This window comes from Elephas maximus, chromosome 10, assembly GCF_024166365.1.
Source record: "Elephas maximus indicus isolate mEleMax1 chromosome 10, mEleMax1 primary haplotype, whole genome shotgun sequence".
Lineage (NCBI taxonomy): Eukaryota > Metazoa > Chordata > Mammalia > Proboscidea > Elephantidae > Elephas > Elephas maximus.
In genome coordinates this window covers 77,940,946-77,959,970 of record NC_064828.1, presented here as the reverse complement: position 1 = coordinate 77,959,970, position 19,025 = coordinate 77,940,946, and the positions used below count along the sequence as shown (strand labels likewise).

The 19,025-nt window shown below is 37.4% G+C and overlaps 1 protein-coding gene across 8 annotated transcripts in view; it reads right to left on the bottom strand.

Annotated features, from left to right (window-relative positions):
- FUT8 (fucosyltransferase 8) overlaps nt 1–19,025 on the bottom strand; it is a 367,182-nt gene that overhangs the window by 87,677 nt on the left and 260,480 nt on the right. For all 8 annotated transcript variants that reach the window (XM_049899432.1, XM_049899426.1, XM_049899429.1 and 5 more), the window contains one exon: nt 456–693. In XM_049899432.1, coding sequence (XP_049755389.1) covers nt 456–693 — 238 coding nt within the window. The remainder of the gene's footprint in view (nt 1–455; nt 694–19,025) is intronic.

Sequence of the window (19,025 nt, the reverse complement as noted above, 5' to 3'; positions counted from 1 at the left end):
ATCTGGGCACTTTCTCAGAAATGCAAATTCTCAGATCCCATCCCAAATCTACTCAATCAAAAACTGGTGTTTTAACAAGCCATCCAAGTGACTCTCATGCTTGCTGATGTTTGAGATCTACTATTCTACTTTATAGGATAATTGTGAGAATCAAATGAGTTAAATAATGTGAAAGCATCCTAAAAAAACCGGAAGGTATAGTGTCATCATCATCGTTATTAAAAGAGTAATTTATGCACCCTGAAAAAATAGGTGATTTTGCTAAATCTAGATAAAAATGAACATCAAAAATAAAACAGACCATAAAATGCACTTTAAATTCTATTTAAATTTAAATTTTATTCTTCTAGATTTTATCTGTATAATATACAGCATTCACGAATCCAGAGGAAAAGGTGACTTCCCCTGGTAGTTTGGTCACGTAGTGATTCTGACATGTTGTACAGGCTTCTTACCTGACCAGTGTCCAGTGGAGATGCCAGATCTATCTGTGCATGTCTCACTTACAGGTCTAAACACAGTCTCCCATCCACCAGTTGCATAGCGCCAATTCTGAGATTCCAAGATGAGTGTTCTCTGGGTGCCATATGCAATCATGAAGCAGTAGACCACATGATGGAGTTGACAGCCATAGCCACAGCCTTTATTGATATTACACACTAGCTTCTTGGCTTTGCTGCAGTCCTTGGGATTCTGGTAGGTGGGAAAAGAAACTAAGGTGAAGACAAGCTGTAGAGAGAGGTCAACTTCTCTTTACAGGTGACAAGTGTCAAAAATCATGTAATAAACCAGGACTGACCCAGTATATCTCTGTATTAAACAAAGAATCCAGTTTAAAGATTGAATTTCAAAGAATCCAATGTTACTTTGGAAACTTCACTAAATAAATGTGAAATTAAGCAGTTACATTTTAAATTGCTCTTTTACTTCTCTAGCACTCAAAGCTGCATACATTGAGATTTCTATGGAAGGAGTAAAATGGCTTATTTCAGCAGCATTGTAAGCTTAACCTTCCTGATGAAACTCAAATTATCTTAAAGAAAAAAACTACAATTTACCTACTAATTCTATCTGTCTCCAGAGTTCTACACGTCACAAACAAAATCTACTTTTTCATTATGGAAGTAGAAGCCACTGAGTAAAAGAATATCTGAACTGAACAGTTACAAAATATTGGCCATAGGACTTTTTTCTTTTAAAACCAATCTTGATGATAGCTACTGACAATTTTCACAATTGTATGTATAGCATGTTGTATACTGGCTATCTCAAGAGCATGCTATTCCAGTTTTTAATCAGGAGATTCATTTTTCTAATTGTATAAGTTGTTATTAAGACAGGCAGCAAATGATTAGTATTGCCTAATGCTGGGTACAGTGGCGTTAGCTAATGTGAGAATTTTTTTTCTTCCCGTTTTAAATTTTCAATTTTGCTCAAATTCATAGGGGGTGTTGCTAAATATCCCAAGGCATCTTAGTTCCTCAAATATAAATTTGTTTTGACAAGGACTTTTTAGCCTGAGAAATTTTCCAAGCTAAGCTGTTTTGTCTGCAAGGAAGAGAGAGATGTATGCCTCTATGAACAGAATCTTTACTTCCACATAGCAAGAGTCAAGGTAACCAGTTTTCAATTTATTTGAGCCTTGAATAAAGCAGTCACCAAACCCCACATCTACAACTATTTTCTAGATATATCATCTGTTCTGTCAAGTAGAAACCTAGAAACAAAAGCTAGGATGGTGAGGCTATATGACGATTCTGAGGGAAAAGCTGAGGAGGGAAAATGTAACACAGCCACCTTCAGAAGAGATACCTTTCATCTTCAAACATGTCACAGCATGCTGCTTGTTTAGATCAAAGTCTAACTGACAATACCAAGAACCTTAAGAAGAGTTAAAGGCCTTATGAATTCCAAAGAAAAAACACAGATTAAAAAATCAATAAGATCTGGTCAATATTGTTTCCTCAATCAAGAACTAGTGCTTTTGATTATTTTCCCCTGATACTTTAAATTCATGACAAACTTCTAAGGAATAGGCATTCCCATTCCAGTTGCTACAGCCATATCAGTTGCTAAATCCACAGACTTGAGAGGAACACAGGAATGTAAGATCATGTAGGCAAGGGACAGCTACATCATTGATTTTCTGTTCAAGATCATACAAGGATCCTGAGAATAAATAATGTTCTCAAGCTGATCCAAAGCTTTATTACTGACTCAGCAGCTGAGAAAGCACATAAAGAACATTGACATTTGTCAGATTTTTCATGACTTATGAGAAATACAGCACTTGACCATCTATAAAATTCATATGAATTAAAAAGACAGCATCCTTTGTGTACTTTTAATAAACTTTTTCTTTTAGTACAGTCTTTAAATATACAGAATTATTGCAAAGATACTAACAGAGTTCCCATATATCCCACACCCAGTTTCTCCTATTATTAACATTTTACATTAGTCTTTTTTTTAAGAAAAAAATGAGGGAACACATGATAGTTGAAATGATTGGCCTTCAGTCTGGACACTATAGCTTTTTTTTTTTACTTAAAAGAAAACTCATACCTACATGTAAGAAAAGCACATTTACCATGAGTTTAATTAGAATCCAGAGCTTTGCGCACAAGAGGTTAAGACCTCAGAGAGGGCAAATCACTGAAATGAGGCTTAGATGAAGAAGCTCAGTGTGCTTCAAATCAAGTTGAAGAGAGAATACATTAATTCTTTCTGTTAATCGTATGTAACACAGACAGAAAAAAAAAAAAAAATCCATTGTGCTTGGTGCTTGTTTGCAGAAAGAGAAAGGTCTACATATACAAGGTAATCAGTGGAAAGCTCCAAGGCAGAGAGTGAGCAATAAAAGAAAAGAAATGACTGCTTGGCATGATAACAGTTAACAAAACACCAAAGAACTTCAGAGCCACAGCCCCAATTTAGTAACAAAATAATACTAAACAGTCTAGAAAATTCAAAGGATCTTGTTCATAAAAGATTTAGAAAAAGGTAGAGACAGTGAGAAAGTGAAAAAGTATGTGTGTTTCTAACACAGATTAGGCTCACCAGGATAAATGTCTAGACAAAACAAACCAGTATTTCTAAGATAAATGGAAAAAAAATAATTTTTTTTTTTTTATTTGAAAACAAATCAACATCTCTTTGAGATAGACAGGGATTTATTCTGATGGAAAGGAACTTCAGAGAAAACCCTTCATCTGAGCTAAGTCTTTGTTATCCACCATTATTTTATAAACAAAGGGTTACAGAATACCAATAAATATAAGGAGATTTATAGGAGTCTGTAAAAGGAAAACAAAGCTATAGTCATAGATAGATACAGAGAGAGAGGGTGGGAAAAAGAGAGAGACATAATCTTCAATTTTCTTACCAAACAGCCTTTGTCAATTACCATTCGACACTCTCCTGATGTCTGCAAAAGGCTTGAAGATGTGTCTCATTCACAAGCAAGAAGATACAGAAGAGCCTCCTTACTAAAAGCAGGTTTACTTTAATCATGCCGATACTTTAACAGGGTAGATATTTCTGATGATAAAATCTGTTTTGTCTCCAGTATGCTGAATGTACTCTCTTCTGTATTTCTCTACCAGTTACGCAAGAATGCAGATACACTGTTTTCCTTTATACTGTGATTCTTATCAATTTCTCCTTTCCTCCTCTTTTTGACATACCTTCCACTCACCCCTTACCCTCCCCTCACACACTTGAGAGATATGATACACTTGCAGCAGAATAAGGCTCACTAGGAAGTACTTACTATTTGAGAGTGAAAGATGGGGGAGTATACACTGAACATGCCCCCAGTAAGTTCCTTGAGGGAAAGTCACACTCATCTTTCCTTCTTCCTGCCTTGGGCATCAATCACCAATCAAATACAGGTGAATTTTTGTTCATCTAAGAAATGTTTATTGCACATCTAATATAGGGAAGAAACCCTGGAGATGACAGGTCCTTGGGTGGTGCAAATGGTTTGTGTTCAGCTACTAACCAAAAGGTTAGCAGTTCAAATCTACCCAACAGTGTGACAAAGAAAGTCCTCGAGATTTACTTCTGTAAGATTACAGCCACTGAAAACCCTATGGAGCGCAGTTCTACTCTGAAACACATGGGGTCACCATGAATAGGAATCAATTCTGTGACAATGGGGTTTTGGAAGATGACAATCCTATAGATATAATAGTGTCCTTCTGTATTCAGTCCCCTTTTTCCTGTCTTCAGCTACTTTTTTACACTATCTGAGGCATTTCTTCTGACTCTGTGTCAAAGAATGACCCTGTCTCAACATAACGGAAAGCTATGTTTGCTTTAAAAAAAAAAAAAATTCACTGTCCTATAAATCAACACTGGGAACTACACTTGAACCAACAGGCTTCCAATCAAGATGTGCTAGGGAAGCAATACCTCTTAGAAATAAATAATTACTAATTCAGTAAAGGTGCCATCATAACAATTATTTTAGTCTCTTTGTCTAAAATATGAAAATAGTTACTGTTGAACATAGTTTGATTTAGGAAGCCAGCTTTATTTCTACTTTGCTAAAAAAGAATAATTTTGAATCAGTAGTAAACCATAGCTATTACTCATTACATTACTTAGACATTACTAGGATATCAGATCCCCGGATGGTGCAAACAGTTTGTGCACAGCTATAGGGTTGCTGGGTTTATAGGGTGCTATGAGTCAGTTTTTATGAGTCAGAATCAACTTAATGGCAACGAGTTTAGTTTCTGGTTTTATTAACACAGAGGTTGATGGTTCTAACCCACCCAGTGGCACTGTACTGTGGAAGAAATGCTGGTGGTTTGCTTCCATAAGGATTACAGCTTATGGAGCAGTTCTATTCTGTAACACGTGGGGTGGCCATGAGTCAGAACTGACTTGATGCCAACAGGTTTGGTTTGGTTACTAGGACTTAGGATTTTCCACTGCCTCCACTTAGTAAATATTTTGCAAATTAATGAGGTAATATTACAAAATACTACAGATTCTGTGGCTTTTAAATTAAATCACATTTTCCCAATGACTAGCAAGATTTTCCATACACACAAATACAAGCCTCTTCAGAGTACAAAATTTCCAGTCACAATGTAATTTCCTTCACATGTCTGCCAGATTTTGTAAAACTCAATATTTCAAAAAATATTTCATAAAAATGCTAGCTCAAAAACAAACAGAAAATTTAGTCAATATAACCAGGATATACTATCTCCAAGCATCTCTTACAAAGAGTGCTGAATAACAGTTCAGTTGAATCTATGGAGACAAAGAAGGCCACAATTTGTAAAATAATAATAAAAATTAAATTATTTTGATGCTGAACAGATGCTTATGTTTTAAAATTTTTATTGTGATAAAATATATATAATAAAAAATTTGCCATTTTAACCATTTTTAAGTGTACAGTTCAGTGGTATTAATTACATTCACCATGTTGTGCAACCATCTCCAGTATCCATGTCCAAATGTTTCTCATCACCCTAAACAGAAGCTCAGTACCTCTTAAGCAATAACTCCCCATTCCCCTCCGCTCCCCCTCCCCCGCCTCCTTAGCTCCTGGTAACCACTAAGAACTTTGGTCTTTACACATTTGCCTATTCTAGATATTTCATGTAAGTGAGACCATATAATATTTGTCTTTTTATGTCTGACTAATTTCATTCAGCATGTTTTCAAGGTTCATCGATTTCATAGCATGTATCAGGACTTCATTCTCCTTTATGGCTGAATAATACTCTATTGTATGGATATATTAAATTCGTTTACCCATTCAACAGAGGTTTACTTTTTTTATTGTGGTAAAAATATATTTAACAAAACATTTGCCAATTCAGTGTTTTTTACACGTACAATTCAGTGACATTGCTTACATTTATCATGTGCAACCAACACCACTATCCATTTCCATATTATTTATTCCACCACTATTAAGAGAAATTCAATTCCCCTAAGCTAAGACTTCCCTTTTCCGTCTCCTTCCCACTCCTTGTAACCATTAATAAACTTTGGTCTCTATAACATAACTTCATATAAGTGAGATCATATAACATTTGTTCTTTTGTGACTGACTTATTTCATTTAGCATAATGTTTGCAAGGTTCATTCATGTTGTAGCATGTATGAGGACTTCATTTCTCTTTAGAGTTGAATAATATTCCATTCTATGTATGTACCACATTTTGTTTATCCATTCAGCTGATGAAGGATATTTAAATTGTTTCCATTTTTTACTACTACGAAAAGTGCCATAATAAACATTAGTGTACAAGTGAGAAGCTTACTTTTAATTCAGCTAAATCTTCTTACTTCTCAGAATGGAACTGTAGCCCTGGCTCAGATAGTGATGAGACGCCAAGGATGGCAATATAAGGCCAAAATATGGTGAGTAAGAACTTGGGTGTTGAAGTCAGATTAAGTCAGGCTTAAATACTGCCTCTGGCATTTACTAGCTCTGTAACCTTGAGAAGTTACTTAGTTATTTGAGCTTTAATTTCTTATATGTAAAATAAGAATAAGCCCACTGTCATCGAGTCAATTTCAACTCATAGCAATCCCATATGGTTTCCAAGGCTGTAAATTGCTATGGAAGCAGGCTGCCACATCTTTTTCCTATGGAGTGGCTGGTGGTTTTGAACCGCCAACCTTTCAGTTAGCAGTCAACTGCTTTAACCACTGAACCACTTATTTCATGGGGTTATCATAAGGATGGCAAGAGATAATGTCCAACACATAGTAACACTCAATAAATGATCAATATTATTATTATGTTTAAAAGAAAGATTTATAGCCATATCAAACTCCAGCAATTCTAACATTGTGTAGGTTGGGATTGTGAGTCAAGGCTCAGTTTGCATGTATACTCACGTAATCTACTATTTGGATAACCAGAACTTGACACTAAAGGTATAGTAAAAAAATAAAATAAAATGATTCCCTCTTAGTATTAATTTTAACCTCCTCCTGGCAGAAGGGAGCCCCTGTGTGGCATAAACAGTTAAGCACTTGGCTGCTAACTGAAAGGTTGGTGGTTCGAGTCTACCCAAAGGTACACTGAATCAAAGGCCTGGTGATCTACTTCTTAGTAAAATCAGTCACTGAGAACCCTATGGAGCACAGTTCTACTCTGACACACATATGACTGCCTAGAGTTGGAATCGGCTCAATGGCAACCAGTAAGGTAAGGTATCTGGCAGAATTTGTTTGTATCACGATAACCACTAAATACACTAAATGTATCTTTAATATGGTCTTAGAGAGGAAAACATTTACTTCTTTTGTACACCCAAGCCCTCTGTAGGTTGGTTCTGTAACCAGAACGGGTGGAAAGGCAAACAGAGAGATGCCAATAGTACAAGGTGACTGATTTTACACTCTTAATAAGGATACTTTATACCACTACTTGGGTATTTAATGAGCAGTGATGGCTAAGTTTAATATCTGTTTAAAGTGCGTATATGTGTCCATCCCAGTTTTTGGCTACAGATCTGCGTGCTAACATATGCTTATGTGTCATAAACAGATTAAAGCAATTATACACAGCCTAACTCCTTAGCCAATCAACATGAATATCAAAGAACACAGACTACTAGGCAAAATATTGGAACAGATGTATCAAGTGCCTTGGATTTGTACAGTGTTTTCATATACATTTCTTCATTTTACCTTTATAACAACCAGCAAGTACAAAAAGTATACTATATCATAGTGTAGAGGGAAAACACAAAGCACTAAGATGTCAAGTCCATAGTCACAAAACTAAATAAATCGATGCCAAGCAAGAATTTAGAATTCAGGATTCTGGATCCATTGTCCAACCCCTTGTATATTCCACCATGATGTCGTCAATATAAGATACAGCAAGAAGTATGGACTCAGAGCACTTGTCATTTTTGTAGGCTAAGGATTAAGAACCAGAACCTATCATGGATTAAATTATGTCCCCCCAAAAATGTGTGTATCAACTTGGTTAGGCCATGATTCCCAGTATTCTGCGGTTGTCCTCCATTTTATGATTGTAATTTTATGTTAAAAGGATTAGGCTGGGATTGTAACACCACCCTTACCCAAGTTACCTCCCTGATCCAAGGTAAAGCGAGTTTCCCTGGGGTATGGCCTACATCACCTTTTATCTCTCAAGAGATAAAAAGGAAAGGGAAGCAAGCAGAAAGTTGGGGACATCGTATCACCAAGAAAGCAGCACCAGGAGCAGAGAGTGTCCTTTGGACACAGGGTCCCTGAGTGTGAGAAGCTCCTTGACTGGGGGAAGACAAGGACATTCCTCCAAAGCCGAAAGAAAGAGAAAGCCTTCCCCTGGAGCCGATGCCCTTTGTTAATAACTTTCTCTTTGTTAAAGCCATCCATTTGTAGTATTTCTGTTACAGCAGCACTAGATGACTAAGACAGAACCCAAGGGGATCCTTCCATCTCCTCTCTAAGAAATTTCCTTCTATTGGGTGGAGTTAAGCAGTGGATAGCTATGAAGAAAGTTCAATAAAAACCAAAGGAATTGGCCAGGTAAGATAAATTTTAGTGTGCTCTTTGCTCTAACCATGACACTAAACCGTTTTTAATCTGTTTGTTTAAAAAGATTTGTAATATCTAGCTTTGTGTTGGTAATGAAGAAAAGATTCATTAATTGTGTCCTGAAAGCATTTCATTGTATTGGAAATAATCTGATTTTATTTCTCTAAAATTACTTTCAAAACCAAAGCAGAAAAGGTAATGAAGCAAAATAAGAGAATGAAGTGCTACAGAGTAGTAATTAAAATGAAGACTCTGGGCATAGTTAATAACCATGAAAGAGAAAGCTAAAAAGCATTCTTATTTTTAAAAGTCAGGGCTGGAAATTATTGTCTCTTAACATATTATGCAAGAATATTTTCATAGCAAGGTTAAGATGGTATCAAGGTATCCTCTCCACTCCTCTAGCAAAGAATAATCTGTGGCAAGTAGTAAGGGCAACAAAATAGCTCAGGACCACATAGGCTACCAAGGCTTCAGGAAAAGATATCGAGATATATAGTTTACACACTCTTATCCTGTTAAAGGCAAATTGTCACTTTATAGTTATACAAGAGGAAAGCTTATCTTGGTAAGCAGAGCCAACAACTGATTTATTTTAAATACATTATTCCAACTTTTGCTCTTGCCTAGAAGTTTCTATTGAATGTTTTAAAGTCATTTTTTTAAAAGATGGTAATTCTACAAATCCAGTAGAAACCAACAAATGAATGTGTGGTATTTCTTCTACCAAGGGGTTTTAAGACAGTATCCTGTCATCCTGGAATATCTCAGGTAGTCTCTAGAAAATCCCTACCTCAGAAGCAAGAAATGTGTATACTGCGGAAACCTTGGTAATATTTCTGCTACCAGAAAGGCCACAAAAGAAAGGCACAAGATAAATGACACACATCCAGACTAATTCTTTCACTCAAGCATATGACGTGATCAAAACTCACTCGAAGGCTCTATGGGGAATGAAAAGTTAAGTTACAAGGGGGTACACATTCTGCCAATTCTACATAAATGAGTAGAGACAAATTTCCTCAAGTATCTTCACATTTTCTCCATAAGTTTACAGCTTGCTCCTTAGGTCTCAGAAACAGCTTAACTGGTGAGGTTAATGATAATATGCTAACAAAATTAAGTCTGGTTTCAGAAAGGTCCTCCATCATCATTTTACTTAACAGGACACATTAGGCTTTCTTTCCTCAAAACCAAAATACAGGGATGGATACGACATATCTCTCAGAAAAACAAAAAAGAGGAAGAAGGGAGAAGAGAAAGGGGAGGAGAAAGTAGCAGGAAAAAAAAAAGGTATTGGGGAAGTAGCGGGGGAGAGGACAAGGAGGCGGAAGAGAGGAGGGGGTAAAAAAAGGAGAGGAGTAAAAGGAAGCCTGTGACTGGTTAGCCCTCTTTTATGTAAGAAAAAAAGTAGATAATAAACACAAAAGGCAAACACTGGTTAAAAGTTTGTTCCTGTGCTTAAAGGCAATGGCTGTTGCACATGTTTTTTGTTTTTTTTTTTTAGTTAAAGTCAGAGTAATACTGCTTTGATAGCTTTTCCATTCCACAAAGTGCCATTGTTCTGGGTAATACTGGTACTTACAACAGTTCTCTATTCAGTTTTTTAAATATATTTTTTATTGTGGTAAAAATATGTTGTTATGTGCCTTTGAGTTGTTATGTGCCTTTGAGTTGCTTCTGATTCATATAGACCCTATAGGACAGAGTAGAACTGCCACAAAGAGTTTCCAAGGAGTGGCTGGTGAAACTCAACTGCCGATCTTTTGGTCAGCAACCGAGCTTAACCACTGTGCCACCAGGGCTCCAAAAAATATATATAACATTCCCAATTTCAAAGTGTACTACACAGCTACAGTGATCAAAATAATCTGGGCCTGGCACAATGATAGCCATATAGGCCACTGAACAGAATTGAGAGTACAGAAAGAAACCTGTACATTTATGGCCAAATAATTTTCAACAAGAGTGTCATTTTTCCCAGCATTTGAGTATATCTCTTAGAAGAGTGTTTTTAGTAGCTGCTCTGGGAATTACTATGGTATTTTCAATTTCCCCATATGTATGTGAAAGTTGGACAATGAATAAGAAAAACCAAAGAAGAACTGATGTATTTGAATAATGGTGTTGGTAAAGAATATTGAATATACAATAGGCTTCCAGAAGAAGAAACAAATTTGTCTTGGAAGAAGTACAACCAGAATGCTCCTTAGAAGTGAGAATGAGAAGACTTCATATCACTTACTTTGGACATGTCATCAGGAGGGACAAGTTCCTGGAGAAGGACATCATGCTTACTAAAGAAGAGGGTCAGCAAAAAAGAAGACCCTCAATGAAGAGATGAATTGACACAGTGGCTGCAACAACGGTCTCAAACATAGCAACGATTGTGAGGATGGTACAGGACTGGGCGGCAGTTTGTTTTGTTGCACATAGGGTCACTATGAGTCAGAACTGACTCGATGTCTCCTAACCACAAGAACTGGGGATTTCATATATATATAAATATATATATATATATACACACCCCACGCATCAATTGTTTCGTCACACTGCAGGGGCTTACATGTTGCTGTGATGCTGGAAGCTATGCCACTCGTATTCAAATACCAACAGGGTCACTCATGGTGGACAGGGTTCAGCTGAGCTTCCAGACTAAGAGAGACTAGGAAGAAGGGCCCGGCGGTCTACTACTGAAAAGAATTAGCCAGTGAAAACCATATGAATAGCAATGGAACATCATCTGATATACTGCTGGAAGATGAGCCCCTCAGGTTAGAAAGCACTCAAAATATGACTGGAGAAGAGCTGCCTCCTCAAAGTAGAGTCAACCTTGAAGGATGGAGTCAAGCTTTCGGGACCTTCATTTGCTGATGTGGCACTACTCAAAATGAGAAGAAACAGCTGCAAACATCCATTAATAATCAGAACGTGGAATGTATGAAGTATGAATTTAGGAAAATTGGAAATTGTCAAAACTTAAATGGAATGCATAAACATAGATATCCTAGGCATTAGGGAGCTGAAGTGGACTGGTATTGGCCATTTTGAATCAGAGGATCATATGGTCTACTATGCCAGAAATGATAACTTGAAGAGGAATGGGGTTGCATTCATTGTCAAAAGAACATATTAAGATCTACCTTGAAGTACAATGCTGTGAGCAATACGATAATATCCATACGCCTAAAAGGAAGACCAGTTAATACGACTATTCAAGTTTACGCACCAACCACTAAAGTCAAAGATGAAGAAACCGAAGATTTTTACCAACATCTGCAGTCTAAAATTGACCAAACATGCAATCAGGATGCACTGATAATTACTGGTGACTGGAATGCAAAAGCTGGAAACAAAGAGGGATCAGTACCTGGAAAATACAGCCTTGGTTTTAGAAATGAAGCCGGAGATTGCATGATAGAATTTTGCAAGACCAATGACTTCTTCACTGCAAACACCTTTTTCACCAACAGAAACAGCAACTATACAAGTGGACCTTTCATCAAATGGAATACACAGGAATCAAATCAACTATATCTGTGGAAAGAGCTGGTGGAAAAGCTCAATATCATCAGTCAGAAAAAGGCCAGTGGCCAGCTATGGGACAGACCATCGATTGCTCATATGTGAGTTCAAGTTGAAGCTGAAGAAAATCAGACCAAGTCCCTGACAGCCAAAATATGATCTTGAGTATATCTCACCTCAATTTAGACACCATCTCAAGAATATATTTGGTGCATTGAGCACTGATGACCAAAGACCAGACGAGTTGTGGGATGACATCATATATGAAGAAAGTAAGAGGTCATTACGAAGACAAGAAAGAAAGAAAACATCAAAATGAATGTCAGAAGAGACTCTGAAACTTGCTCTTGATTGTCAAGTAGCTAAAGCAAAAAGAAGAAATGATGAAATCAAAGACCTTAGCAGAAGACTTCAAAGGGCAGCTCGAGAAGACAAAGTATTATAATGACATATGCAAGGACCTGGAGATAGAAAACCAAAAGGGAAGACCATGCTTGGCATTTCTCAAACTGCAAGAAGTGAAGAAAAAATTCAAGCCTTGAGTTGAAATAGTGAAGGATTCTACAGAGAAAATATTAAATGATGCATGAAGCATCAAAAGAAGATAGAAGGAATACACGGAGTCACTATACCAAAAAGAATTAGTTGATGTTCACCATTTCAGGAATTGATGGTACTGAAGGAAGAAGTCCAAGTTGCACTGGAAGTACTGGCAAAAAAACAAGGCTGCAGGAATTGATGGAATATGAATTGGGTTGTTTCAACAAATGGATGCAGTGCTGGAAGTGCTCACTCATCTATGCCAAGAAATTTGGAAGACAGCTACCTGGCCAAGCAACTGGAAGAGATCCACATTTATGCCTATTCCCAGGAAAGGTGATCCAACTGAATGCAGAAATTATCAAACAATATCATTAATATTACGCACAAGTAAAATTTTGCTGAAGATTATTCAAAAGTGGCTGCAGCAGTATATCAACAGGAAACTGCCAGAAATTTAAGCCAGATTCAGAAAAGGATGTGGAACCAGGGATATCACTGCTAATGTCAGATGGACCCTGGCTGAAAGTAGAGAATACCAAAAAGATGTTTGCCTGTGTTTTATTGACTATGCAAAGGCATTAGACTGTGTTGATTATAATAAATTACGGATAACATTATGAGGACTGGGAATTCCAGACCATTTAACTGTGTTCATGAGGAACCGGTATGTAGATTAAGAGTCAGTCCTTCGAACAGAAAAAGTGGATACTGCGTGGTTTAAAGTCAGGAAAGGTGTGTGTCAAGGCTGTATCTTTTTACCATACCTATTCAATCTGTATGCTGAGCAAATACGAAGAACACAGCATCAAGATTGCAAATGACACAACCCTGCTTGCCGAAAGTGAAGAGGACTTGAAGCACTTACTGATAAAGATCAGAGCCCACAGCCTTCAGTATGTTGAGCTTTCACCTCTACATAAAGAAAACAAAAATCCTCACAACTGGACCAATAAGCCACATCATGATAAACAGAGAAAAGACTGAAGTTGTCAAGGATTTCATTTTACTTGGATCCACTATCAATACCCATGGAAGCAGCCGTCAAGAAATCAAAAGACGCACTGCATTAGGCAAATCTGCTACAAAAGTCCTCTTTAAAGTGTTAAAAAGCAAGGATGTCGTCTTGAAGACGAAGGTGCCCCTGACCCAAACCATCGCGTTTTCTATCGCCTCATATGCATGTGAAAGCTACATGATTAATAAGGAAGACTGAACAACAATTAATGCCTTTGAACTGTAGTGTTGGAGAAGAATATTGAATATACCATGAACTGCCAAAAGAATGAACAAATCTGTCTTGGAAGAAATACGATCAGAGTGCTCCTGAGAAGCAAGGATGGTGAGACTACATCTCTCATACTTTGGACATGTTATCAGGAGGGATCAGTCCTTGGAGAAAGACATCATGCTTCATAAAGTAGAGGGTAGCAAAGAAGAGGAAGACCCTCAATGAGATGGACTGACACAGTGGCTGCAACAATGGGCTTGAGCATAACAGTGATTATAAGGATGGCACAGGACCAGGCAGTGTTTCATTCTGTTGTACATGGGGTCTCTATGAGTCAGAACTGACTTGAGGGCACCTAACAACAACAAGTACATATATATATACACACACACACACACACAAATATACAATCTACTAGTATTAACATTTTACTATTTCATGTGGACTGCAGAAACTTTAACACATTTTAGGTCCCTTTACTCTCTCCCCTTTACAATACAGTTGTTTTAAAAATTGCCTTTATGTACACTGAGAACCTATCAGACAATGTTCTAATTCTTGCTTTCAACATCAAACATAACTCAACAGAAGAAGACTAGTCAACTATATTTACCCTATGTTTAGTCTAGAAGCCCTGGTGGTGCAGTGGTTAAAGTACTCAGTAGTTAACTGAAAGGTTGGCAGTTCTAACCCACCAGCCACTCCATGGGAGAAAGATGTGGCAGTCTGCTTCCATAAAGATTTAGTCTTGGAAACCCTACAGGCAGTTCTAATCTGTGCTTACAGGGTCGCTGGTGGCGCAGTGGTTAACAGCTCAGGTGCCAATCAAAAGGTCTGCAGTTCAAAATCCACTAGCTGCTGCTCCTTAGAAACCTTGTGTGGCAGTTCTACTCTGTCCTATAGGGTTGCTATGAGTCGGAATCAACTCAATGACAACAGGTTTTTTGAATCAGAATTGTCTCGATGGCAATGGGTTTAAGTTTTGGGTATGTTTATTCTTTCATTTGCACTTTCTTCATTTCTGGTGATCCAAGTTACTTTCTGACATCATTTCCTTTCTGTCTGAAGGACTTCTTTTACACAGTCTTTTAGAGCAAGTGTGCTGGCAACAAATTCTCCTAGTTTTCTTTCATCTAAGAATGTCTTTATTTCATCTGATTACTGAAGGATATTTTCACTGGATGAAGAATTGTGGGTTGACAGCTCTTTTCTTCCAGCATTTTAAAAATATTTTACTACTTTCTTCTGGCCTCTATGGTTTCTGATGAGAAATCCACTGTCATTCAAATTATACCTTTATAGCTTAAGCATTGTTTCTTTCTGGCTGGTTTCAAGGTTTTGTTTCACTTTTTTTCTTGTCTTCAGTCTTCTGAAATTTGATTATGAAGGATCTGGGAATGGATTTATCTGGAAATTAGCTTCCTGAATATATAGGTTTAGTTTATATCTTTTCCAAATTTAAGAAGTTTGCAGCTATTATTTCCTTAAATGTCTTTTCACTTCCTCACTCTCCTCTTCTGCTGGGACTCCAGTGATACAAAACATTAGGTTTTGTTGTTGTTGTTGTTGTTATTGGCCCAAGGGTCTCTTGGGCTGTGTTCATTTTTTTTCAATCTATATTCTCTCTGTTGTTTAGACTGGATAATTTCTATTGATCTGTCTTTAAGTGCACCGATTCTTTCCCCTATCATCTCTATATTACTATTGAACTAACCTAATGAGTTTTTTTAATTTAGATTATTGTATATTTCAGTTCTAAAATTTCCATTTGGCTCTTTCTTATATCTTCTTTTTTTTTTCCTAAGACCTTCTAGTTCAACTATTCATAATCCAGAGAAAGAAAATCACCTCTCATGATTACCGCTATAACAAAGATAATGGCTTTTCGAACACATGTTTTCCGTAGGATTTCCATATAACCAATTGCTTTTCTTTAGGTTTGTTCACTCCCGGAAAACAAAAAAGTTTACATTCGCTAGTGACTTTTGCAAATTTCTATGTATTTTAATCATTGATAATCTATGTAACACTGATGTAACATCTTAAGCAGCAGAAACCATGAATGTAGGCAGACTTCACACTTCATGGTTCTAGTCATTTAGCTATGTAGAATTTCAACATCAATTTCCCCTGTTAACTAGTACATAAGAAATTTAATCCTTTATAGTTTCTGCAACAAGTTTCCATGTTAGTAGTGACAGGCAGATGCAGAAGAGGATGTAGCTTCACCAGCTGGTATTAAAAGCAGCTCTGAAGCCTATATCCACTCCATCACCTTCACTGAAGCACCAGAAAAACAAACTGAACTCTCATACTATTTGTTAATGGTGAATATATCGGCTCTGCCCTCAGGTATTTACTAGGCTCCTTATGGAAATCTTTCTAAGCCTGAATTTACTCTTTGCATTCTGAATATAATAATACTTGCCTCATGGAGTTACTTTGGATACTGCCTACCATACAGAAAGTGCTCAGAAACGGCAGCTTACATTCTTCATACTCAATGTACCAAAAAGAACAAAAAATATCTGCTTCCTTTTGCCATCCCAACTAAAGGACTTAATGATGCCTTGACACATTTAAGAACTGTGGTGGCACCCTAGTTAAGAGCTTGGCTGCTAACCCAAAGGTTAGCAGTTCAAATCTACCAGCCACTCCTTGGAAACCCTATGGGGCAGTTCTACTCTGTCCTGTAGGGTTGCTATGAGTCGGAATCCACTTGATGTCAATGGATTTGGTGGTTTTGGTGAGACGTGATGTTTTACCATCTATTTTCAAAATAATTGGACCTTACCATGAACCTAGTATAATATCAGTGCAATGAGTTTAAATGCCTCAATTGTTTATAGAGAAAAAGCAATTAATGCAAACCTCTCACAAATGTGTTCCTGAAGTAATATGAGCTATCCGAGTTATATACACCACTGCCTGATAAATATTTATCACAATTGATATTTTAGGAATCCATCAAGTGGATTCCAACTCATAGGGACCCTACAGAACAGAGTAGAACTGCCCCATAGGATTTCCAAGGAGCAGATGGTATATTCAAACTGCTGATCTTTTGGTTAGCAGCTGCATTCTTAACCACTGCACCACCAGGGTTCCATTTTAGGATCAAGAAGGTTAATTTTATTACTGCATTCCACACAATATATCCAAGCACTTTTTATTGAAGAGCTATCACAGTACTGAGGATTCTTGCCTTCCAAGCGGAAGACCTGGGTTCAGTTCCTCATGGGAAGCCATGACCTGTCTGTTACTGAAGGTTTGCATGTTGCTAGGATGCTGATCAGGTTTCAACAGTTTCCAGACTAAAACGGACTAGGAAGAAGGGCCTAGTGATCTATTTTCAAAAATTACCAATGAAAATCCTATGGAGCACAACAGTTCAATCCCCAACTGATGATCATGGGGATGACACAGGACCAGGCAGCATTTTATGCATGGGGCCACCATGAGTCGGGGGCTGACTTGTTGGCAGGTAACAAGGACAACCACAGTACTACAATCAATGTGTAAGAACTATAGTACTCATTTTCTAGGTTCAGAGTATATGTATTTTCATTGTACCTGCAGCAATTGCTGTAGCTTTGGTTTTATGGCTTATCACTGACTCATATCTATGACGTCTTTGATCTTAGGATTCTGAGTAACAACAAAGTGAAGAGATATTCTACATACTGGGAGCAAATTTTTAAAAATCATATACAGGTAGTCCCCAACTTATGACGGGGTTTCATTCCAACAACTCTGTTGTAAGTTACTTCTAATATACGTTGAATACCTCTTTTTTTTTTTCTGGGGGGGGTCATTATTATTGCCTTTTACTGTCAGTATCTTTATAAATCTAATCTTTGAGCATCTGTGAGTGAATATTTGAGAATAACATCAGCAAATTACATGCTGTAACACCGTATGTAGTACATATTACTAATTATAAGATGTACCCCCCCCCCCAAAAACAGATGGTTGTAAACGTGGTTCGTCATAACTTGAATACATCATAAGTCAAGGACTACCTGTATTGAAAAATGTTTAATATCCAGAATATACAAAGAACTCCTAGAACTCAACAAAAAAAGACAAACAACCCAATCAAGAATGGGCAAAAGATTTGAACAGACATTTCACCAACAAGGAAGCAAAGGGCCAACAAGCACATGAAAAGATGTTCAACATCGTTAGCTACTAGAGAGGTGCAAATCAAAACCATGATAAGGTTTCACTTCACCCCCACTAGGATGGCTAAAATAAAAAAGATATAGAAAACCACAAATGTTGGCAAGAATCTGGATAAATCGAAACCCTTAACCATTGCTGGTGGGAATGCAAAATGTTACACTGAAAAAACTCATTACTGTCAAGTCGATTTTGACTCTTATCAACCCTACAGGACAGGCTAGAACTTCCCCAAAGGGTTTCCAAGGAGTGGCTGGTGAATATGAACTGCTGACCTTTCGGTTAGCAGCTGAGCTCTTAAACCACTGCGTCACCAGGGCTCCACAAGATAGTACAGTTGTTGTGGTAAACAGTTTGGCGGTTTCTCTAAAAGTTAAACATAGAATTACCATGTGGCTGTTGTAGTTACCTGTCCTGGAGTCAGCTCCAGCTCATAGTGACTTTAGGTGTACAGAAAATGTGGCCTAGTCCTGTGCCATCCTCACAACTGTTGTTGTGTTTAAGCCCATTGTTGTAGCCACTGTGTCAAACTATCTCAATGATGTCTCTCTCTTTTATGCTGATCCTCTACTTTACCAAACATGATGCCCTTCTCCAGTAATTGATCCCTCTTGATGACATGTCCAAAGTAAGGTAGATGAAGTTTTGCCATCCTTGTTTCTAAGGAGCATTTTGGCTGTGCTTCCTCCAAGACAGATTTGTTTCTTCTTCTGGCAGTCCATCGTATATTCAATATTCTTCGCCAGCACAATTCCATGGCATCAGTTCCTCTTCAGTCTTCCTTTTTCATTGACCAGCTTTCACACACATATGAGACAGAAAATACAACTGCATGGGGCAGATGCACCTTAGTCATCAAAGTGACATCTTTGCTTTTAAATAGGTCTTTTGCAGTAGATTTGCCCAATACAACATGTCATTTGATTTCCTGACCGTTGCTTCAATGGGCATTAATTATTGATCCAAGTAGAATGAAATCCTTAACAACTTCAATTTCTTCACCATTTATCTT